The sequence below is a fragment of the Acartia tonsa genome, chromosome 4, assembly GCF_053477335.1.
Source record: "Acartia tonsa isolate MP-2025a chromosome 4, ASM5347733v1, whole genome shotgun sequence".
NCBI lineage: Eukaryota > Metazoa > Arthropoda > Copepoda > Calanoida > Acartiidae > Acartia > Acartia tonsa.
In genome coordinates, this window is record NC_137263.1 from 21,375,292 (window position 1) to 21,400,662 (window position 25,371).

Consider the following 25,371-nt stretch of genomic DNA (forward strand, 5'->3'; position numbering starts at 1 on the left):
CACATCGTAAAATTAACGACCTCTCCATTTGCCCCCAAAATATTATTTTATATTTATTTCGCTTGTTGGTTATACCTTATTCCTGAGTAGGAACCATTTTGTTGATTTTTTTAACATGATCTATTAGTAAAAGCCAACATTCTACTTATTTTTCGATTGTATAAAAGTAAAAGGATGTCATACATGCACCAAAGGATCTCTTAAACCGCTGATCTTGTAGGTTCTCCTGTACAGTGTAGCTTCTCTTAGGTCCTGGGAAGGTTTTAAACTATTTTGGGAGAGAGTAAAACTGCACCCATAGAAAAAAAAGAACCCTCAACAAAATTTAAATTTTTTTTATTTAGAACTAAAATTAAAAGGCGGGGGGGGATAAGGGAATCTATTTGTCCATGAAGACCTTGTAACTACTGAACCTATTTAAGTTCTCCATTCTAGAGAAGCTTTACTAAGGTCCTTGGATGGGTTTGAGCTGTTTTACTGCCCTCTTCTTGATGCTATTTAGAGGCGTAACCTTATAATATATGCTTTTGTCTATAGGAATAGTTACATGTATGCAGTCTAAAGAGTTCTGATTCTGAAGATAAAACAATTCTAAAGGGATAGTTCCATTGGGATAAGGTTTTTCAAACTTGATAAATCATAAAAATTCAGTATTGTTGCTTGAGCAATCGCATTTATTAAAAAAACTTATTATAAAAGAAATAAAATGTTTTGTGGTACAATAATAATTGGGAAGCAACTTGCAATATATAAAACTAGTGGATACGACCCTAGAGGCCTCTTGGGGGAGTTGAATCCCAAATCCGATTTTTAATATTTTTTTTTTTTTTGGGGGGGTGGGCAATTATTTTCTAGGGGCGATTTCTCTTGGGGGACTGGTTTTACCCTCCCCCAAAATAGTTATAAACCTTTCCTTGGGACCAATGAGAAGCGACCCTGTTAAGGAAAACCCGATCGGTTCAGCGGCTAGCGAGATCCTTGGTACAGACAAACAAACAATCATCCTGTTCTTTATTATTAGGATAAACCTACTTTTCGAGATTTTTTGAAATAAAAAATAATTAATAATTCAAATAGTCGATTTGTTTCTTGAAAACAAATAAACCTATTTTCACATGGTTGCGCCCCTGGCATTTAGGGGCTCCGTATTCGAAGGAGTCCGGTAGAAAATAGCCAAAACCTTACTAATACTTAAAGAACCACGTACATCTTAATTTTGGAATATGTATTTACCCTTATAAGCATAGATTATTTAATATTAGTGTACTTATTTTTAGCGTAGATTCGATATTTGAAGCCAGATTTAACATAGGAGTTGCCGTTTTAGAGATAACAGGGGTAATAAAAAGCCCCTAAGTTAAAAAATTAGAAACCCAAGAAAGAGGTCTATAATTTTCACAGGAATAAGGCGGCTTTATGTAAAAAAAATAAAATACATACAACAGAATAAATATTTTACAGATTTAGTATTGGGTCATTTAACTAAAAGCCTTCATTGCAGTTATTTTTAATTTATTCAAAAAACATATGGCAATTAACACGATCTTACACACACGCCAACCAAGTTGCCTATACACACACATACACACACACACACACACAACATTCAAGGTGCTCGGCAATGTCATCACACCCTCACTCCCGCATTCTTAATAGCTGTAAATAAAAGATTCTCTTTCTAATTAATTGTTTACTTTATATCGAAACACACACACACACACACGCAGCACAACGCTGCTTGCAGGAATTAAAAATTTTTTGTAATCTTTTGTGCCTCCTAGTCCTTTACAATGAAGGGAGGAAGGGTAAGGGTGCGGAAGAAAAAGAAATAGAGAAAGGGAAAGGGGTTTTCTAGACCGGTGTCTTTTAGATAATCATCATATTCATAAGCGCATACACTCAAAACATTAACACACAAACGTATAAATACATGTTAGCATTGTGTAATGTGTATTATATTAGGACGCACTTTTACCTTTCAGTAAATATTATTAATTAATATTATCAACAAGAAAGTACAATTGGACTTCAGTTCCGTAATTTTGTTTTAATGAAATAAAATATCAGTTTTAATTGTTATTCCCATCATGTACCCGCCTATTTATGCTTATTTAAGTGTATCAACAAACACTTTTTCTTTATTTATATTTGTCATGTTATTAAGGAAAATATTTGTTTTAATACGTATATGTTTCAGATTTCATTAAAATGGCAAGTAATCTCCACATTAAATGTTTGCAGCAGGATTTACGTCAGAGCTTAACAGAATAGGTAAACTATTATATTCCATAACATTGAGCCAGGGTTTAAAATTAGCTATCTAATTCTTTAAATCAAGCAGTTCCAATCTGCGAACTCATTATTTAATATAATTAGCCCGCGATCTTTATTTTAAAGCATACTCAGTACTGTTTACTTTTAAGTGTATTATTTATTTTAAGCTATCTGTTAAAATATATTGGCTTCACAGGAAAAATGTTTATCCGGAGAGGGGGGGGGGGTCGGTTTAAACTTTAAACCATGACCTACCATACCAGTTCAGCTGTAAGCGAGATCCATTCGTGCACACGCACATAATTCGTTTTTTAATACTACCGGTTGTGCCCCTAGCATCTAGAGGCTCTGTTTCTGAAGGGTGGGGGAGAGAAATAACTTTATATCTGGAAATATTAAGCCTAAAATCATTTTGAGGCTTCCTTAATACAAAACTCAATCTTTTAGTGTTATTAATGTCTTAAGCTTCAGACAATAAATCCCAATAACTTTAATTCACTATCTGCAACTCCCCTAGATGCCTCTAGGGGCACGAGAGCGTTTAGCAAGCTCTTTCGGTACTAACATACATAGATCCTGTTACTTTTTTATTAAAAACTAGCGGCTTTGTCCTTAGAGGACTCTAGGGGCACTTTAGGAGGGGGGAGTTGAATTCCAAAACCTATTTTTGGTTATAAGGGAAAATTTTTTTGAAAAAATAACATGGTCTTTTTAACGGTGGTGGGAAATGGCGGCGAACTTGGGGTAATTAGTGACACAACTCAAAAGATTTTACACAATTATCTCTAAAACTAAGGCAGTAGCGCCCTAAATAAAGTTGCTGGTATGGCGTGGCACAAGTCACCACATTTTACCCCCCCCCCCCCACTTTCTTTGCACTAATTAAGAAAAATATACATACAATAATTGAATTTTATATTTGCTTTTAAAAAGGAAGAAATGATTATTCCGGTTCTAAAAAAATATTTATCGTATCTTATTACAGACAATTTTTCTACGCATAAAATAAGATATAAATCATATGAAAATAACATTTTTTAGCCTGGCTCTCGGGACTAAAAAAACTGGTGTTAATCTTGCAACTTTCCATTTTACTATTCACTGATAGCTGTTTGTAATACGACAATGTGAATGTTAACTGTTATCCTTATTTAGAATAAAATACAATAAGGCCTGAGAGAGGTCAATGCAAGAAGTTCTTGACTAATATAACCAGGTAAGAACAATATACTAAGGGGTTCTCTAAAAAGTATATTACAGCCTTGATTTCTAAATTATAATAGATAAATCGAAGAAAAGCTTATAGATTTTTCTACTAAAGGTTTTTTTTAATGCAACCATCTCGTAATCAATATATAAATGGCACTTAGAATTCGCATTTCGATCTGAAATTTTGCATCATGAGTAATCCTTGGTAGGTCTATTTTCCCTAAATTGAACAAAAAGATGGAAAAATAACGGCTAACAGCTGGCGGCTCAGCCATTTAGCCATTTTTTGGGCAATATCTAATGCAAATCATCACGAAACTAATAATACTATTTGCTGCTGGTACTAGAAATCTAAAAATGTTTTTTTTGCAGGTATCATTTCACACAATTTAAAGCAAAACTATGTTTCAAAAAGTTGATGCCTACGTAATTTATGACAGATTTGCCCTAAAAATAGCCAAAACTTTTTGTTCGATTCAGGGAAAATAGACCTACCAAGGATTACTCATGCAGAATTTTAGATTGAAATTCGAATTCTAAGTGCCATTTATACTTTGATTACGAGATGGTTGCATTTAACCCCCCCCCCCCCCCCTTACATAATGTAGTTGTATAAAAATAAGCATGACAGCATTCATGAAAGCGAAGCTATAAAATCAGAAGAAAGGAAAAACGAACAATAACTCATCATATAGAGTATCAAGACTTCATAAGCAAAAAATTAAGTCTAATTTTTTTTCAAAAATAAAGGATACTGTTCAATGACATACTTTTTCTTAATATTTAATAATACAGATGCTTAGCTCTAATATTGTATCTTTTTGTCCAGGAAACATTATTAAAAAATCAGAAGAATATAATTATTATATCATACAAAGCTAATAATTAGCATGTTTTGAACGTACGGACTTGCTGGTAACGATTATAACCTAACTGTTATCGGAAAATCATGCAAAGTTTGAAATCGGTAGGACAATTCTAGCATATTCAAATTAATGTTTCAGACGGATCAACCCTTATTATAAAAAAGCTTCGCTTTTAAAAACTTTAGGTACTATACTTAAAAACTTGAATAGATTTAAGGCATCATTTTTAAAATTATTTTGGTGATTTAGAACATATTGAAATAATACCTACAATTTTAGGTGAACAGTCAAACTCTACCATGCTACGTGGCTTAATCCATTGAATATTTCAAACTTCTACATATGGATGGATTACAGGTAAGGTATAAATAATACTAGCTGTTGCGCCACTAGCTTCTAATGTATTGGAAGGGGTAGAGAAAAAAAAATATTTATTTCTCACGTCGTATTATAAACAGTTTTCTGAAGAAATGTACAATTATAAGATTATAAACAGTTATTAAGCTCATGCCTTCGGCATCTCTTAATCTTGTGATTGTACATTTTTATATATATTCGTAAAAACTCGATTTAATACGATGCTAGATATAGTTTTTCGTGTGGATGAGAACCGGTTTTAATTCACCGGTTGATATTGGTTTCTAATAAATAAGAGAATAGATATTTCTTGCATCGTATTATAAACGGCTTTTTAGCCCCTAGGTGCCGAAGGCATGGGCTAAAAAACTGGTTTTAATCTTATGATTGTACATTTTTATTCGTAGAAAGCTGGATATAAGACATAGATTTTTCGTGTGGATGAGAACCGGTTCCTATCCACCTGATTTGAATGAATACGAGGAGAAACATTCTTAGACTTAAATCTATAAAATATAATGGCTTCTCTTTCATGGAAAACTCCTTTAATTCAATGCTTTTCGAAATCTTAAGCTACAGATAAAAAAAACTTTCTGCATGATAATTCTTGAAGATTGGGACACAGCATTTCGTAATATGATTATAAAAAAGGGAACATATGTATAACCAACTATAGATTTTAAGGCGGTTCCTCACAAAGCACCTAGTTAAGCAAAGAATCCCTGTCCTTTATTTTGATATTTAAAATAAGTAAGGGAGGAACACACAGGGGCTATTCCTGAAGAAATATTATTCCCTTTCAATAATAAACCAACTGGGGGGGGGGGGGGGGGAGGGGGGCTGGTGGGAGTTAGGTTCTCTGCTCACTAGGCACCAAAATCAGGAAGATATGTCTATGTTTTATTTTCTTGGCCTTATTAACATTGTTTTTTTAACCTAAGAAACAGTAATTTATTTCTTTATTACCCCCTCCCCTCCTCCAAACTTAATGACGTCTGGGTAAAATTAACAATTAACTGGGTTATTTTTTCATTTTTTTAGGGGGAGGGGGTGGTGAAACCCACATTTTAGATGATCTTTATGTTATTAATGTATTGTAAACAAGGATACAACATCCATAAGTAGAAAAGTTAAAAAATCAAGGATAAGATTACCCACATAAAGATTTATAGAGCATTTGTTAAAATCAAGAATAGATATGTTTGGGGAAAAAATCAGGAAAGGTACGTCCATGTGGGGGGCGGGCGAATTTAGGGGTGCCATATTGACAGCTTTCTACATATATTAAAATGAAAAGATTAATTCCAGCTGCTTTGTTTTTCCTGGCAATCAAAACTGACAATAATTTTTGATCACTTTTTTAATTCTTAAAAAATTATCTTTAATACGAAACAAAACATGACTTCTGTATTACTCATAACCAGTCTAGCGGACATAATAATATTTTCATTTTGATATCCACAGAAAGCTGTCTAAAATACGATGCAATATAAAAACTTAAACCATTACACTTATGTTTTTTAGTTGCAAAAATCCAGTCTTGAGAAGAAATCCAAGCAAGAGTTTTACTAACTATCCACATTACATTATTAGGTAAGCTTTGGTTAGTAGGATAAACAAGGATGACAACATCCATGCGTAGCGAAGCACAAAATTTTGTGGATGGGACTGACCGTCATGGTTGTTTCTTCAAACGACGTGAAATTAAATTTTGATATCTTTAACTGAAAAAATGTTGAAAATCGGACTAAAAACATTAAAGATACGTGGGAAAATGTAAAAAATATAAAAATAGCCAGAAACCTGCAAAAAGGTAGTCTGACTGTCATAGTTGTTTTCTTCAAACAATGTGAAATTTGATTTTGATATGTATAACTGAAAAAATTTTGAAAATCGGATCATAAACACCAAAGATATGGGAGAAAATGTAAAAATATAAAAATAGCCAAAAACCTGCAAAAAGGCAGTCTGACCGTCATTATTGTTTTCTCCAAACGACGGAAAATTTAATTTTGATATCTTTAACTGAAAAAAATTTTGAAAATCGGACCATAAACACCAAAGATATGGGGGAAAATGTGCAAAATTAAAAAAATAGCCTAAAACCTGCTAAAAAGCCGTCCGACCGCCATTGATGTTTTATAGTTAATTGTGCTCCTTAATGATGGGAATGTTGTCAAAAAATTTCAAAATCCTATCTTTTATAGGAGCTGAGTAAATCCCATTTCCCCCATAGCGTTACGGACTGACTGACGGACTGACGGACGGACATAGTGAATTATAGAGTAGCTTCGCTACTAAAAATGGAGGATTTAATTATTTTTTCATTAGATAGATATTCACCATTCAATGATAGATAATACTGCCCTACTATCACATGAAATCTCTCGTTTTCTGTCCAAACACCTGGGTATTAGGTTAAGTAATACCCATCAGACAACCTACTCTTTGATTGCACAACCTCTGAGAAGTTCTAACTGTGCATTGTAATGAGTTTTGACCGTTTTGGGCCAGGGCATTCCCCCTACTCTGATATAGAAGCAGTAAAGAACCATTTTTAACGTCTTCAGTTAAAACCATTCACCTGCGGTTGCGCTAAGCCACGGTTGTGGGTTAAGATTGTAGGCATTTTAAGCAGGGATAAGGGGGGGGGGGGGGTCAATGCAACCATCCCGTAATCAATGAGTAAATGGCACTTAAAATTCGAATTTCGATCTCAAATTTTGCATGAGTAATCCTTGGTAGGTCTTTTTTTCCCTAAATCAAACAAAAAGTTGGAAAAGTGATTGCTGGCGGCTCAGCCGTTTAGCTGTTTTTTTGTCTATTTTCAGGGTAAATTTATCATCAATTACATAGGAATCAACTTTTTAAAACATATTTTTGGTTTAATTCATGTTAAATGATACCTACCAAAAACTATTTTTTAAATTTCTAGTAACAACAGCTACCGGCTTTAACCGTATGATAACGTTTTTGAGCTGCATAGAGTATTATGTGATTGTGGAGATAGGTTTCGTGACTAATTTGAACCAAAGAAAGCCAAAAAAAACGGCTGAGCCGTTAGCCGTACTTTTCCAACTTTTTGTTCGATTTAGGGAAAATAGACCTACCAAGGATTACTCATGCAAAATTTCAGATGGAAATTCGAATTCTAAGTGCCATTTACTCATTGATTACAAGATGGTTGCATTAATCCCCTCCCCCTTTTAAGGGGAATGACAATACAGGAACTTTGAAATATATTAAGTAGTCCACTTTGAAATTACCTACTCCGAAAATAAGAGATAAAATAATGAAATAAATAATTTTTTAGAATCAAAATTATCTACCTGGTCCTGCACATTTGAAGTTACAAAGAATATGAGAAGTAAAGTAATTTTCAGGTAATAAATTTAATCTTTATATGCTTCTTAAGTACTTGATAATTACCTATCCGATAAAAAAAAGAAAATAATAGTGGTAATGTTGAAAACGCGTATTCGTTAATACTTTAAACTATTTCAACATTCAATTTTAACCTATATTGCAACGATAAATGAATGAAAATATGAGGAATAGTAATAACAAGGATGACAACACCCATTAGTATAAAGCTCAAACAATTATACAAAAGAAATCCACGAATAACAAGAAGTAGATGCTTGTGATTAAGAGGATTAAACTTAGATAATTGAAAATTTAATTCAGCAATAAAGCTACCTGTCCCTATATTTTTTTAATGTTATTATTCTCACTCAAAATCAACGGGTTATTCGACATATTTTTTTCTGCACTTGTGGGAGATTTAAGATGTGCTTTTAAGCGTTTTGCGAATCTGCCAAAAATAGCAGAGAAATAACCTAAGTTATGCAGTCAAATTAAAGTAGGTAATTTTTTATAAAGGCCCTTTACAAAGTAAACCTTCGAAACCTGTTCTTTGTAAACTTTAATGTATTCTTTTAGGATGGAACCAAGAAGACGGGAAAGTTTACTGTTTCTTATAAAATTAAGTTAGTGAGATGTTCTTTTCCCTCCCTCTTCATTAAAATTAAAATTGTTATCATTTCAGTTCTAATAAAAAGAAATTTTATGTATTTAAATTAAATACACAAATTCACATTTTTTTGTTATCCTTGTAATATTATTTCAGGCCATGTTATATAATTTGTCATGTTAACTTTATTTTAATAAATAGATACTAAATAAAGTATTTTTTTCTAATGGATTATTTTTTATCTGTACATGTTAGTGAATTAATTTGTAACCAAGATGGGTTCATCTTTCAAAGGGTATTTTTAAATTCAGTCTTTTTTTCTTCAGTTTTATGTACCTATTTCCTAGAAATTTTTAAACATCTAATCCTAAAAATAAAGTAGAAGGATCTATGTCTTTGTGTGTGTCTGTATGTAACTAAGGATCTTGCTAATCGCTGAACCGATATGGTTCTATACAGTGTAGCTTCAGACGGGACCTGGGAAGGTTTAAAACAATTTGGGCAGGGTACCATCACCTCAAGAGAAATCGTCCCTAAAATAAAATTACCCTCTCAATAAACTTTACTTTTTTTTAACTTCAAGTTTTTAATGTTGAAGTAAACAAGTCATATGCTATCCTAGGACTTAGCTTTGTTAAAATAAAGAGCTCATACGAGATTTCCTATAACAAACCAAAAAGTAATCTTGCTGCGTCATTGCCAAAGATGTTACAAGGTTCCTACTGCTGCTCTGTGAAGTGCGTGATATGAATAGTTAGAACAGGGGAATGCCTTGGCCCAAAACAGCTGCAACTCATTACCATGTAAAGTAAGGACTTCCAGACAAAAGTTGTGCAATCACAGAGTTGGTTGTCTAAAGGGCTAGTGAAAATATAATCATGCACAGAAATTAAGCAAGATTTGGCTCAGAGATTAACCTAAATAAGATCTTGTGTATATCGAACTCATTTGCTATCTAACAGAATGATTGATTGTTAGTCTGTCTGTGTGAACCGAATGATCGTGTTAACCATTGGACCAATATGGTCATAATAAAGCTTCTTGTAGATAAATTGTAGGTTAAGAACTTTTGAGAGAGGATTCCTCAACCTCCCAAAGAGAAATTGTCCCTTAAAAAACTAACTCTTACAACCGTTTCTTTTAAAACTAATGTAAAGTTTAGGGTTGACTCCACCCCTTCTGTCAAGTGTCCTTAAAAGCCTCTTTAATCGTAGCCAATCATATAAGATATACAGTGTATATTTTTCTTCTATTATACCCCTTCATATTAAGTATTACATTGTCCAGGTATTTCATATTAGATTTGAAACATATGTTTTGCATAATATAAACAAACATAAAACAGCTGTTTGCATAATGTAAACAAATATCTCTCTATATTCCTTGGCAATATTATTAAAAGGCTTTTTGTAAAATACCCAAAATATAATAATATTTTTTTAATCAATAAAATTGATTTTATTATTTTTACGCTAAGCGTTTATTCTTGTGAAAATGAAAAGGCTTTTTCTCGGTATCATTATTTTTTTACTTAGGGGCTATTTACTACCCCTTATATCTCGAAAACAGCAACTCCTTTGTAAAATCTGGCTTCAGATATTAAATCTACACGAAAAATAAGTACGGATAACCCTCTATACTCAACTCTTCTATGCCTGTTAGGGAAAATATATATTTCAAAACTAAGATGTACGTGGTTCTTTCAAAGTAAAACAGCTTAATTTGTTTCCAGTACCTATGTAAAACTTCCCTAAAATTAAGAATTTTTTGGTTTAGTAGTTATCGAAACCTATAAATCTACAGACAGAAAACCATCCTATTTAATTATATAATAGGATAACAAGCCAAATGATAATCTTTACGGAGAGAGAGGGGTCAATGGGTTGTTTATTATACTATTCCCCAAAGTTTTATAACAACGTTTTTTATTCTTGGCTTTACAACTTTGGGGACAGTTAATGAATTTTAATTGCTTGGTTTTTTAAGTTGAGTGTCGAAATGTTTCAAACAATAACAAATTGTAATCTATAGAAGGGGTAATTTTGTGTATTAACATTGGGAATGTACATTGTACATCAATTTATCGGCCATTGTCTTATCCCTTTAGATCCCTAAAATCCTTATCATTAAAGACAAAAGTTTAAAAATATTGCCAAACCAAATATTTTCTCCTCTTTGGCGCGGCACGGAATGTTCGACGTCCATTGCACTCATTTTCATTTGTAAACAAACTATAATTATTCTCAATTTCTCTATAAAATATTATTATTTTGTATATTTTTTAATGAAAAACTATAGAAATTCAGTGTTTATTTTGAATTATTGCAAGTTTTGAAGAAAAAAATAGTGAAAAATATGATTTTAGTGAATAAAGGCGGTGTTAGCTACACGGGAAGGACCCATGTACCCGGGACTACATGCATTAATCCGCATGATGGCGCCACCAGTCACAACATCCCCCCCTCCTCCTCCCACCCCACTCCTTAGTTGTGTGGGTGGTGGGGGGAGGGGTGCAGCACTAGCAGAGCACGTTTATTCAATCTGGGGACTTTCTTCATGCTAAGTAGTAAGCGGTGTCCCAAGTTATTCTATGGATTAATTAATTTTCATAGGTATCATATTTTATTATTATTAAATTTTAAAAAAGTACTTTATAATATTTATAAATATTTTAGTTACCTACTACAACTGTCATAATTGTTCTATCTTTAATTTTAAGTACCTAATATATTTTTTATATTTTATGTAGGTATATGTATAATATTGTATATAGCAAGAGCTAGCTAGAAAATAAGAAAAATCAGCTGCCGTTGAAAATACAAATTTTTTTATATACGCAGTTAGAATATTAATCTCAGTTTTATATTACTAGTTTTGCCTAAAAATTCAGTTTTCAGATTTTAAGCCCAGTATATTTTTATTTTAGCGTCCTATTAATTGAAAATTGATAAGATTTATTTCCTTTTTTGAAATATTAATATAAATATATCTAACTATATAGTTAATGTATGTTCAAAAGAAAGTAATGATAAATGAAACACTTATTGCTGTATGTTATGTTTTTAATTCTTACACAGTTAGACTTGGAAAATATCGAAAAATGTAGAAAAAAAATTAAAGTGAACTACAATTCATTTTAATATATTCTTTTTTATTTTAGTAACAGTTTAATTGAAGACTTTGTTTTCTTTATTTTTTTAAAACTATATAATGATTTATTAGTCGCATACCTACCTATTCTAGAAATCCAATTACCTTTTTATTGCTACGCGACGTACTAATCAACGCAATTTTAAGGTTTAAATTAATTTTTGTAATATTTTTCAGTGTTTGGAAGGGTGTTATAAGCACTATGCGGCCTGGAAATGAGTGAGGCCGCACTTTTGAAAATGAAGGATCAAAACCAACTTGGAAACAAAAATAAACCATGGTCTATTTCTATCGACAAGGTAATGTCAAATAAATTGGATTAATGTTAAAGTTGTAACTAGTGAAAGAACCGCATGTAGTTAACTAGGGGCTACGCTCCTTCCTTTTTTTTGAGGGAGGTCAGTTCTAAATCCAACCAAAGACCAGCAAATAATCATCTATGTTAAGATTTTCTAATATTTTGAATCATTGGTTAGCGAGATGTCGGTGGAAAAACCAAACAATCCGTACTAATAGGATGATAGGGCGATTTATCAAAATTTTTATGCAAATTCCTTTTAAGTGAACACAAAAAATCTCTATATGTCCAGATAGGAAAATATCTTTGCTTTTTTTTTTACAAATGTTTCTTGTTTAAGGTGTCAAGTGTAAATAATATTGATGTTCCTGAAGGGGAAAATAAGGCGGAAGATAAAGAGAATTGTTCTACACTAGAAGATGATGATCTACAAATTCTGGATAACCCAGGATCTGCTACCACACCAACAGAAAAGGTGAGATTTCAATTGAAAGATTAAAAAAAAACTGCGACCGTGGCTCAACACGATTTTAAAAACACATCTTTTGAATAATTTACCAGTTGCTTTCCTAGAAATAAACAAACAATATTTCCCGTTCCAATTATGAAAATGATTCTTAGATTATTTGATTTTATTGTCTTAGGATTCAAACATATCTCCATCCGACCAACAGAAAAAGAAGCGTCCTTGCGACCTTTTTGTCAGCAAATCCTTACGCCTAAAGTCCTACGTGCGCCGGCGGCCGATACCCCTGAAACGGCTGACAGAACTTGATGCCCAATGCGGCACAAAATGCTTTATCGTCCAGATCCTTGAGGAGATGGGGGAGGCCATCTACACCGGACACCCCGACCTAGTCAAGTGCTTCACAAGCGACTCCGGCCTCAAGCTGTCGGACGTGAATAATCTGCTTGTGTCGGGTAGGTATCAGGCCAGGCCCAAGGGAACCAAACAGAACTGGGAGCACGACTATAATCCTGCTGGACCGGAAGAGACGACGGATAACGAGGATGAGGATTTCTTTCAAACATTGAAGGCTAAACGGCAGGCGGAGTCAGCAAAACAGGCGGCAAAGAAAAACAGCAGTATGGAGTTTATCAAGAACTGCAGCGACAGACAGAAAAAGATTAAAGTTCAAAAAGGTAATGATTTTATCAGTTAGTGTAAAATTAAATATTCTCGCTGACACTCCTGACGTCACAAAATAGTTTTTCAAAGTATGTACTCGCACATTAACAAGCCTAAAACATAAAATGCAGGGATTTTGAGGGATAAGTCATTGGGCGATAAATTAATGTACATCCTCAATGATGAACAAAATTGCACCTTCTGTAGTTTACAACTATTGGTTCAACAGTTGAGAGAGAGAAAAAAGAAACAGTACTTGTTAGGAACCAAGTAATCAAAACTCAATAAAAGTAGTCAAAAATTTGATCCAACGAAAAAGAAAATGTGGTTATGACGCTTTAGGTACTATTGTAATTTACAGACTATTTCCCTGCTAAAATATAGTAAAAATTTCTTTATTTTATAAATTATTTCTGTACCCTTTTCTTTTTAAGCATAAATATTTGCTTGTTATTGCTTCGCTTTTTAAAACAATATTAGTCTTGTTGCGAAACCTTTTATAATCATTCGATGGTGGATGAATTATTACTTGTATCTTACAACAGATTTTCATGTTCTCTAATAAAGTGAGCAACACAGCGGGCATAAAATAACGATTCCCCCTTCTACCCCACCCCATCCCATCCTACTAGATCAACGAAATGACCAATAAATGATAATGGAATTAGCAGCCTAGATCGACGACAATTTTTCCCCTGTAATAATATCCACCTATATTTTACACCCATCCCGGTGATGTTTGATTAATAAATACTTATGTTTTAGATGGAATATTTTGCAAGGTGAAGGAAATCGACCAGGTGTCAGGCAGTTTCAGCTTTGTCGTTGTTTGCAATTATGATAGAGATACTTGTTATTACTATGGAGCACCCAGCCTTCTTGCGCTCTTTTTTACTACAGGTAACGTTACTTGAATAATAATAATATCTATAGTTGAACTACAACACCAAATATCTATAGCCATTGAATAAATTCGTAAAGTTATTGACCTTTATGGCATATGAAAGTTTTAAATTTTTTTTTAATCTACCTAATAGTTAGGTATATTTTAAGAAAAACCGTACCTTACTAACTGTGAACTTTAATTTTCAGGTATTAAATATGACGACATGTTGGCCAACATGAACGTAAGAAGTTATGATCTAAACGAGGAGATGTTTAATACCTGTGTCGTCCCTAACTGTGTGGTGTCCAGAAACACCCTGGCAAAATGGAGACTGGTTGCTATTGACAGGTTTGGGTTCCCCCGCCAGCTAGCGGTCACCCTGCATCCTTGCCCGGAAGAGGAGAGAGATAAGTGGATGGCAGAGATTGACTTGGATCCTAATTTTAAGGTAATTGCGTATTGATTGTATATTTACAGTAGTTTCATTTATTAAACAATTCATAATTTTTATCTCTAAAATGACATTAAATAAAAAAGTTATAGGTAGCTTATTTTTAAGTTTCATTTATTTTGTTTTAAAATAATTCTCGTCAATTTATTCTAGTTGAATTTACTAAAGAGTCAAAACTGCAACCCTTGTTTTTAAAACACTACAATTTGTCATAAAGAACCCACTTATGTTCTTGTTCTTATTCAGTAAATGCTTATTAAAATTACCATAACCCTAATAATATTTCAGGCGAAAGTTGCTGTGTGTTCTTTTCACTTCAAAGACGGGCAACCAACTGCCGAGAATCCTTATCCCAGCCAGCTGCTAGGGGCAGGATTTGGTCCTCAGTACTTTTGTGGCAAACCACCTAAAATTGAAGTCACACAAGAAAGTATGTCACAGGTATTCAAAATTATTATCTTAGTAAACAAATAAACAAAAAATCTCCCAAAACTTTACTTTGCAATTCAAAATTTTAGGAAAAAGGTTTAAAACATCATTTGTTCTCGTTCATGCATTATCCCTTTTTTATATAAAATCAAAAACACTTACCATTTAAAATGCAAATATTTTTCTTTTTTTTCAGATAATTCGAGAATTTTGTAGCACACTTGTCGAGACTCATATTATGAACGATGTTAACAAACACATTGAAATCATTGAGAAACAACGGGAACAGCAAGAAAAGATAAGAAAGGAAAGAGAAGAAAAAAGAAAGAAGGAACTATTAATTATGAAAACTATTAAATTCTTGAAGTTCTCCCCTCTACGGGTAAAGAAGGATAAAAAAAAGAAAAGGTTAAAACGAGGAAGATTATCTGCCAAGTTGTCAACGTCAGTGGTGGACAAGGGTGAACATGTGCATCGTGTATACAGTCAGATCAAGTTTTTGAAACAAAGATTAAAATGTAGACAGCAGAGAATCAAATGCAGATTTTGTCCCAAGAGGTATATTCAATTTGAAATTTTTTAAAACTTAAAAAAAAATTGTTGGATGTTTGTGTGTGTGTCTTGCGTTTATTAAGATAAAGTTAAGATTAAGATAAACTGCCCCCAAAACGTGAGAACTACAATAAGTTCATCAATAATGTAAACAGGTTATGGCCTATAGAAGGTAGGTTGGCATCTACTATTTTATAAAAAAAATTTATTAAAAACCAGGGCTCGACTATGGGCAATGTATCCTCGTTTTGGGAGAACAGCTGCCATCAGCGCCAAACGTGCAGCTTAGTTTTTATTCCCATAAAACAAAACTAGTTTCACCATCTTTGGAGATAATTTCAAATGTACATGAATCTTAATTCAGAGTTTCATACTCTAATAAAGTAAAACACGGAGCGGGCTAAAATAACTATAATTCTCATCATCTCATTCATACCCCATCCCCTCCCCTCCATTGATGAATGAAAAGACCAATAAGCGAGTTTCATGGTAGAAACCTAAATTGACGACAGTTTTTCCCTGTCATAATATCCACGTATATTCTACATCCATCATTATAATTTTAGCTTCCCCTACACCAAGTACCTGTTCAACCACGTGCGCAACGTGCACGTGACCCCCGTGGTCAGGCACGAGGCCAAGGAGTGGATTGTGCCCCCCGAGGAGGAGGTCAGGATCCTGCAGGCCCTGTACCCCAAGACTCCGGTGTTGAACCACAACAAGAAGTATGTGTGTGCGGTGTGTAAGACAGTGACCACCCTGGTGGGGCTGTTTAAGCATATGAGAGAGGTTCACCATGGGATGTTGTGTCAGTATTGTCTCAAAATGTTTAAGCGGGTATGTCACATTGTATTTTGTTTTTGTTATGCAATAGTTATTTATTGCATCGTATTATAGACAGCTTTCCGCGGATATTAAGAAGATAATTAAATGATTTTTAATTTAATACTCGTGGAAAATTGTCTGTAATACGATACTATACTTGATTTTTAAGTTTGACTAAGAAACGGTTGTAATTAAGCGGATATTAATCGGTTTCGAAGCCATACTGTAAAAAGTATTTCATTTTTTACATAACTTTTTTATTCTTTGCTATTTACACTTTAACGTACAATATATTGCAAAATAATATATTCATTTATTGTTAGGTAATGATAATTGTTAATTTTAGGTAAAGGATCTTGAAAATCATTTGGAAGTACACCATCAGAATAGTGCCAGATATTACAGCAACTTTGAAACCTTTAACAAATATTCAGGTTCGTATCTTGGTACATTAAAGAAAAAAAAATATAGGCGGCAGGGGTTAGAGTATGTGTATGTTCATGGGTTGAAACCCTGTGCCAACTTTCAATTGGGTCTTTGAATATCAGTCAATGGCGTCGGAGATATTAACACGGCCTAGTAGCTGCAAAAGAGCAGAAAGCAATTTGCTATCAGACGAGACGACAAAGGTCCTCACCAATGGAACCTGGTAGTTATCTAGATTATATATCTACACTTTTAAATTTATTATTGATACTTATAGACGGAGTGAGGGCAATCCAACTACTTTTTAGATTCATCCGAAAAATGTTTTACCTAATGAGGCAATTTGGAAAAAAGACCAGCGTTTTTTTGCCACTAGTGCATTTGGCGTAGCTTTGGTCTGCCAACGATTTTAACTAGGGACGAATTCCCCTTGAAATAATTTTGATTGTACTGTATTTCTCCCCTTCCCACGGAGTTAATTTGATCAATTTGACACGAGTTCGCGGCTTTATATCTCATAATTATTTCTGTTATTTAGGAGGTCACCATACGATGGTTTGTTATGATTGTGGAGTGCCAATGACCGTTAAGGAGGCTGAAACTCACAGCTGTTCCATAAACCTTCATCTTACCTGTTCATTTTGTCATGCGGTCTTCAGGTCAGCAAGCTCATTTTCATATCAGAGCTGGATCTTTAAATCATTGCTGCGACTGCCAGTGCTGCCAATAAAACATGGATCTTTAAATCAAAATGGAAGTGGTGAATGGGAAACTCATTAGAAATGAAATACCCACCGGCTCACTCGTATCGCAAAATGATTACTGCCACTGTGGCATCGCAGTGATTTAAAGATACAGCTTGAGCTAAGGTCACAGAGATAGATTAACTGTATTGTACAGATACACGTGAAAATGGATCCATTATTACTTGGTTATTACACAAGATTTTCATGCGTTCTAATAAATTGAAATTTTTAGTGGCTAAAATAACGTTCCCCCCTCCACGCCATTTACCCCATCCCCTCCACGAATACTTGATGAACTATCTGACGAATAAATGATATCCATGTTAGCAAACTATTTATCGACATTTTTTTCCCTGTCATATTATCGTCGTATTATATTCTGTATCCACGAACGTATACTATTTTGTTTGAGCTTAGATGTCTTATTAAATGGGGTTTTAGGGTAGGTGAAAGATTAAGAAATCATTTCATAGTGGGATAACCATTTACGTTTTTTTTTTTGCAGTTACCAGTCAAGTATGTTAACTTTTATTTGGTTTTAATGGCTTGCGGCTATTTGGCGGTTAGTCGCTGTCAACCAAGGCCAGGAATGATTTCGAAGTCATACTTTATTCTTGATCCAAAAATTCTTTCTTTTTATATTATATAGAAAATCTTATTTTTGTATTGCATTTCTTTTCTCATTAAGATCTCTTTATTTAGGACACAGGACGATCTTGAGCTTCATATTGTGCGAGGAGATTGTCGACATGGTCGAGCTAAACTGTACAGCAAGCACCAGTATTTCAATACTAACAACAAGCAGGATGATCAAGGCAATGCAAAGGTAAACAAATTAAATTTAGATTTTTTCAGGGGTGTATATTCTGCACAAGATTTATTTTTTTTTCCGACTACAAATTTTTTTATTTGTTTCCTCCCCTAATATATAGTTTTTTCTCACCAAGTAGGGGGGAAAATGGAAAAATATTTAAAGAACTCTATATATTATTTATTTTCCCCTCCTACCACACATTTTTTTAGTTTTTTTTCACCTGTATTTTTTTCTTGGTTAAGGGGGGGGGGGAAGTTCTGACACATTTGCGTAAACGGTGAGTATAGGCTTTATCTTTGGACTGAGAGGATAGGTTATTAGGGATAAAATCATTCTTATATGATGAATTTCCCCCAGATTTAAGATTTTTTGGATAGGCCTCCAGGTTCCGGAGCTCCAGGCCTTCAGGTGGTCTCTGTACAGGTAAAATTGAAAAAAAAAAATTTTTTTTTTTAAAGTTACAGGTCAACTTATAAAACAATATATGCATCTTTTTTAATATTATTCACATATTTGAAGAAAAAATATGCATATTTTGTTTTATAAGTTGATTTTTAACTTTAAAATTTTTTTTTTTTTTCATTTTTACCTGTACACTTAATATCCACTGGATAAGAACCAATTATCAACCATTTTGAAAAAAAATTATAACATTAGTACCAGTTCTAATCTTACAATTTTTTATTTTAATATCCGTGGAAAGCTGCCTATAATACGATACGATAAATAACTCTTTAGTTATATTTGTTATAGTGTTATCTTACTAGTTAAATATTTAGACTCTGTACAAAGTATTGACTGGCAAGAATCTTCCCATCGACCATAACTCTAATAAACAGCTGGATAGCACAGATCTATTGGATATAGATATCAACACTCTACTTCAAGTTGATATGTCCCAACCAGCCCAAAATAAACAGGTATTAGAATAAAACAATTTGTTTTCTTTCCTATTATATAAAGTATTATTTGTCTGAAGCTCAAGATCTCAATAACTAATAAACCGACCAGACTCTCTTTTAGGTAATCTTTTCATAGGTCATGGGTGGTTTTAGTCTTTTTTGCTTTCAGAACTAAGTGTCTTTGGATTAAGCTGTTTTTCTAGCTATTCACTCGACATTCTTACACTTAAAAAGAATCACAAATTTTTGTTTAAATGAGGTTAAACAACGGTGACTAAACCCTTTTTTCCTGTTATAATAATTTTTAAGAATGATTTTCAAGTCTTTATATTTGTAAAACTATGTGGTAGAAAATTAAAATCCTTCGAATTTATGCCCCATAAATATAGTTTAAACAATTGAACAGGAAAAATACTATGGTTCATTAAAATCTTTTGAATTGCTAATTATCGGCAATTAAAATTTAATGTGATATTTGTTTTAGGTTTCGAGTAATACCCAAGCTGTAACTAGTCACGAACCTGCTAAACCAACATTCAGCTGCTTTGACAGAACTGCCCTTTCCAGATATTTGCCCTTCCCATTCAAGAGTTCTCTCCCGCCAAAATTTGGAGCGGTTGTGTTGCCAAACGTACCTAGCCTGGGCCAAATCTTCAGTGGCACCAGAGCAAAGGGAATTACAAACAATGTAAAGAAGGAATTTAAAGATTGCGGCCATATGTTCAGCATTACCAACGAAATTGACGAGGCATTAAAGGACAAGGATGATAAGAAAGAAGAAGTATCTAGCCTGGTTGATTCCTCCATTCTTTCACTGCGCATAGAGCGAGCTGGGAAGAATTTCATTATTGATGACTCACGCAAGCGTCCCAGTGGTGATGACAACGAACCAAACTCTGACACCGACGACGCTATGGAGCCACTTATTAAATCTCCTGTGGTGCCCCTGCCAAAACGACCAGCAAGTAAACGCACAGTGAAACCAACCATGAAGATACAAGGAGCTACACAACCTGCAGATATTACTCCGCCAGCCCAATCAATAACAGCCAAAGGTATAACCGCACTACCTGTTGTTGTCCAGCAGAAGCCAGACAAGGCCAAACTTGAAAGCCGCACGGACAGGATTGCTAGGATGGAGCTGGAGATTACAGAGAATGTTAGAAAAATGCGCAGAATTATTGACAAGTTTGTCACCTGCCTGTTCTGCCAGCAGTGCAAGACTGTGAGTGTGGATGTCACCTTTCTGCTATCACATTTTCATATTCACCACCTGCAGGATGGAGTCAACAATATCATGGGGGAAACCGCTCAAAACTGTATCCAAAGAGTCAAGAAATATCTGAAAGACACAAAAAGAAAAGAGGTACTGTTCAACTACTGTCCTCGGGAGGAACTATTTGTGCTGGAATTTTATCGTTGTTCCTATTGTCCAACAACAGAATGTAAAGAATATTCTGACCTGTTCCAACATACAGAAACTATCCACCAAACCAAGATCCTAACTTGCAACATATGCCGTAATATTTTCCTAAACTATGGCAGCCTGATCAGTCATGTTTGTACAGGCCCGCCAACATCCAACGCTACCCGTGCTAGGTTCGCCTGCAAGGTCTGTTTGCGGGTTGACCTGCATAGCTTCCTTGAATTTCAAAGCCATATACGCAAAGAGCATAATATTTGCGAAATCTGTTTTACCTCCTCCAAAGACCAGGAATCTTTACTCAAACATTGTACATCGCACGATCAAGACATGATGTGTATGAAATGTTTCGTCACGTTCGAGAAGGCAATCTCATTCCGAAAGCATTTATTTTTCAAGCACAGCGGCGAACAGAAGGAATGTTTGAGCTGCCATTGTCCCACCTGGCCGCATGTTTATCATTTCTGTCTGCCAGACAACCCTATACCTTGTCACAACTGTGATATGACACTCGCCAACGCGGCAGCATTTAAAGTTCACTCCAGAAAGCACCAGGGTGTAACACCTCATGTCTGTACACAACCCAACTGCAACCGATCATACATCAGCAAAAGTTTGCTATGGAAACATCAAGTGCGCCGACATCCTCAGCTGCAGCCTGTGGTCAGCCAACTTCTGAGGCGGCGCAAGTTAAAGCAGGATGTCACCAAATTTTGCGCCCAGGAAGTGGATAGCCTTGATATTTGCCTTCAAGTTCTTGATCTTGTGTGGGACGGTGTGTGCAAGAAAATCGAAGAGTTGGAGCCGCCCGACATTGAACCTGAAACAGAAAAGAAGACGACTACTCCTGAAGTCACTGAAATCAGCGTTCTTGACGCTGCTATCCGTTCTATTATGCCGGAATCTGAGGATGAATCTAAGGCTATGGACACGGCAGCGTTGCAAGAATCGGACAGGGACGCAGTACAGTCGACAATTGCTGAAAAGGCCTACACAGAGGACAACTCCTGGCAGGCAGGTATAGACGCTCTGCTGGCTGGAGCAAGTATGAAGATGCCAAAGGTACCAGCACCCTCGGATCTTCCACCTGAACAACTCTTTCAAAATACCGACCAAGAGGATGGTGCGGTAGGTACTGGAACCGCCACCAAGCCTAGCCCCGGTGAAGGTCCCAAAGCTCCGGTCATCGGAGGCCTTTGGAATCAAGATCTCATATTTGTTGGCAACAAGGATGGACAAGATGCAGATGGGCCGCAAAAACGCCAGGCTGGACGAGCAAATACACGGGGTGGTGTACACTCACGTGGTGGAGGGCATGCCCCAACTCATAACGAGTTATACTCACCACAACGGCCGACAGGCACAGGCCCACGTGTTCGTGGACGTGGAGCTCGTACCCTAGTACCACGGGCGATCCGCACAAATTTTGGAGTTGCTGCGGCACATCCGCCGAAGAAATCCGAGTTTGATCTGAATTTGTCGGAATCAAGCGACGATGAGGATCATACGTCTAGACGTACACAGTACACGTCTATGTCTTCTTACAAATCCTTGATGGATCATGATTATTGTTATGCTGCATTTATGATGGGACAGGAGCCACCAGAGGATACCAGAGAAATGGATAAAATTGTCAGCAATGTCACCTTTGACCAGTTCGGTGACAGCTTTGAGCCGGAACAACATGAAGACCTTTCTTATATGGAGGAAGAACAAAACGTCAGTCAAGAAAATGAACAGCCGCAGCCGGTAACGGCTTCGGCAAAAAGACCCGACTCGTCGGCAAGTTCTGACACAAGCAGCGCGGATGAGAGTCCGGAAAAAATGAATGAGAATGTGGATATGTTTGGTATGGCGGCAAGACGGCAGTTGACAAGTACCCCCGCCGTTCCATCAGCTTCAACACCATACGTTCAAAATAATTCAAACGAGAATAACGATACAAAGTATGAATCCGGGCTTCCATTGGCATCCCCTGCACTAACACCTTTCTTAAAGCGTGGCCCAAAGCCCAAGTATCACACACCTGACGTGGCAAAGTATAGTGGAGTCACCGCGGGAACCGCACGACCCTCTTTTGATACAGACAGTTCTAAAGGATCTGATACAGAGGACGGGAGCGATTCTGATGATGACACATCTTGTGATGATATTGCTACATCAGATCTTGACACAGACTTCTCTGCTGATGAAAGCATTGTTCCTAAATCAAATTCCCCCAAGGGCAAAGCAAAATCCTCAGCCACCAAGGCCAAACCAAACATTAAGCTTAAAATAAAGTTACCACCACAAAAAACCAAAGATGGGAAATCGCGACGAAAAAAGAAAAGAAAATCAACCGCAAATGAGGAAGGTGGACGACCGTTGTCGAAAAAGATGCGGGAATCTCTGGCTCTTAATCAACGGAGGGCGTCTAGTGAGGAGGAAGATGGGGAAACATCCGACGACGACAAAGCTGGCGGAGACTGGGCTGCTGCTGCTGGCAGTGGCAAGCAGAGAGTCGACGGCACCAAACATAAAAACGGGAACACCGAAGATACAAAGTTGTATTGTTATTGCCAGTGTCCGCATGACGAGTACAGCGAGATGATTGGATGCGACGCACCCGACTGCAGGCTCGAGTGGTTCCACTTTGAGTGCGTCAACATTCTGGTTCCTCCAGAGGGGAAATGGTTCTGTCCGGAGTGTACAAAACGTTATGGCCTCATGTAGGCAATACAAAAGGGCATCATCAACACTATTTTGGCATTCTAAAATTTCAGTGAGCAACTTATGATTTTATCAGTTTGTATTTCTTATGTGATAGAAATTATATCAAATTCTATGGGTATATCAAATGATGTTTTCTATTCGCGAAATAAATGTAACAATATTATTTCAATGTTTATTTCTTATTTTTAAAAGCGAAGCTTTTCTATAATTAGGGTCTGTCCGCACGTCCGAAACGGATAGCTTTTTTCGTTAATTTAGGCATGTTACAATTACCAGAATGTCCGTACGTCCATTTTAAACATGTAGATTTTTTTAACAACAAATTTTTATGTGATCTACATAATTATCCGATTGATCTGACTTTTGGTATACTGATTCCTGGGACAACAAAGTTTAATATTATAAGCGAAGCAACTCTATAATCAAGTACTAAAAATGTAATTATGTCCCTAAACATTATTCTGTATCAAGCAGTTTTTCAACAAATTAACTTACAAATTTGCTTCGACTCTTATACATTTATATTCTGATTATTCAGTTCTGACACTATGTCCGTTTGTCCTACCGTTTCAATGCTTCGCTTTTATGGATGTTGTCATCCTTGTTTATAGCGCATTTTCTCTGTAATTAGAATTGTCTTGTCTGGTTTTACGTCATTTTTTATATTTTTTTGGAAGTAGAACTATAATCCTTGGATCTAAAGGATTAAGACAATGGCCGATAAATTGATGTTCATCCACGATGCACAAAATTGCCCCTTCTGTAGATTATATTAAATTCGGGAATAAGGTATAATCAACAAGCGAAATAAATCTAAAATAATATTTGGGGGGAAATGGAGAGGTTGTCAATTTAACAATGTGTTGCCCCCCAACGACAGCTGAAAAAATAGGTTTCGTGATTTTCCCCCGAATTAATTTCGTTATTGGTACAAGCAGCAATAATAAGTGATTCAAACTTTTGGCCACTCGACTCAAACCAATTGCAATTCAATAAATCTCCCCAAACGTTTTGAAAATTACTTAGGGGACTAGTGTAATTAACAGCCAACTGACCCCTTCCTTTCTGACTATATACTGTCCTTAATTTACTTAGATGCCTAGGATTTTTCAAATGTACGTCTAGTACACAGTTTTTCATTGTTTAATTTTAATATAACATCAGTTAGTTTATAAATAAAAAAAAACATGCTATTTTTATGACCATAAAATGTATACTCCTAAATAAGTAGTAAGGATTATTTTGTCTGTAGCCTATAAGATTTTGATGACAACTTTAACGATTCACATACGTCACGGGACGTTTTCAGGCCCTTCTTGTTTAATATTTCAGTTTTGGTATGGTTTTAGGATATTCTTGCACTTCTTTACCTATTCGAACTTAGAGCTCCTAGATGCTATGGGCGTATCCACTGTTTTGTTAAGTTAGTCCATTCTACAAACTTGAATAATCTTGGCAGAAGATGTGTGTGCGAGTTTTTGATTGTGTGTATGTGTGCTTATGGGAGTTTATGTGGGTATTTGTGTTTGCTTTTGCACAATCAGAATGAGCAAATTATCCACAAGAGCAAAAATCAGGGATGTAGGGTAGGGGTATAATACAACCATATAAGTCAATATTATGACAGCGGAAAAAATATCGTCTTGCTAACATGGAACTCGTTCTTTCATCCAGTAGAGATGAAGGGGATGGGGGGAATCGTTATTTTTAACCCGCCGAAAGTTTCTCTTTATTAGAGAACATGAAAATCTGGTGCAAGATCCAAGTAATAATACATCCATTATTCCAACAAATGTAGTGTGTTTGTGCACGATCATATTTATTAGTACCTAAATTAGAACATTAGAATTATCATTTTTCCTGGTTCAGTATCCCTGTTCCAGCACAAAGGAAAATTTAGAAGATGCAAAGGAACATTTTCAATTTGCGCAGTGCATTCAATTCCATTC

The 25,371-nt window shown here is 35.2% G+C and overlaps 1 protein-coding gene and 1 long non-coding RNA gene across 3 annotated transcripts; both read left to right on the forward strand.

Moving 5' to 3' along the window:
• The first annotated feature begins 2,195 nt into the window (after positions 1-2,195).
• LOC145318268 (uncharacterized) lies at positions 2,196-8,892 on the forward strand. 2 transcript variants are annotated; one of them, XR_013879281.1, is made up of 6 exons: positions 2,196-2,271; positions 3,430-3,490; positions 4,629-4,706; positions 6,231-6,299; positions 8,020-8,089; positions 8,649-8,892. It is a non-coding gene; the product is annotated as an uncharacterized LOC145318268 (long non-coding RNA). The 2 variants fall into 2 exon arrangements; XR_013879282.1 differs by lacking the exon at positions 3,430-3,490.
• Positions 8,893-10,843: 1,951 nt separating this feature from the next.
• On the forward strand, positions 10,844-23,585 carry LOC145316425 (uncharacterized). The gene is made up of 14 exons (XM_080156893.1): positions 10,844-11,291; positions 12,007-12,128; positions 12,468-12,602; positions 12,772-13,270; positions 14,022-14,156; positions 14,349-14,590; positions 14,882-15,034; positions 15,219-15,580; positions 16,141-16,411; positions 16,746-16,833; positions 17,364-17,484; positions 18,274-18,397; positions 19,165-19,305; positions 19,772-23,585. Exons 2-14 carry the CDS (start codon positions 12,045-12,047, stop codon positions 23,420-23,422), a joined length of 6,006 nt encoding a protein of 2,001 aa, XP_080013019.1. The 5' UTR covers positions 10,844-11,291; positions 12,007-12,044; the 3' UTR covers positions 23,423-23,585.
• The last annotated feature ends 1,786 nt before the right edge of the window (positions 23,586-25,371 follow it).

Coding starts and splice junctions, on each gene's coding strand:
- LOC145316425 (XM_080156893.1), top strand. CDS start 12,045: ATGAGTGAGGCCGCACTTTTGAAAATGAAGGATCAAAACCAACTTGGA. Junction 12,129..12,467: donor GGTCTATTTCTATCGACAAG/GTAATGTCAAAT, acceptor TTCTTGTTTAAG/GTGTCAAGTGTAAATAATAT. Junction 17,485..18,273: donor TTTTGTCATGCGGTCTTCAG/GTCAGCAAGCTC, acceptor CTCTTTATTTAG/GACACAGGACGATCTTGAGC.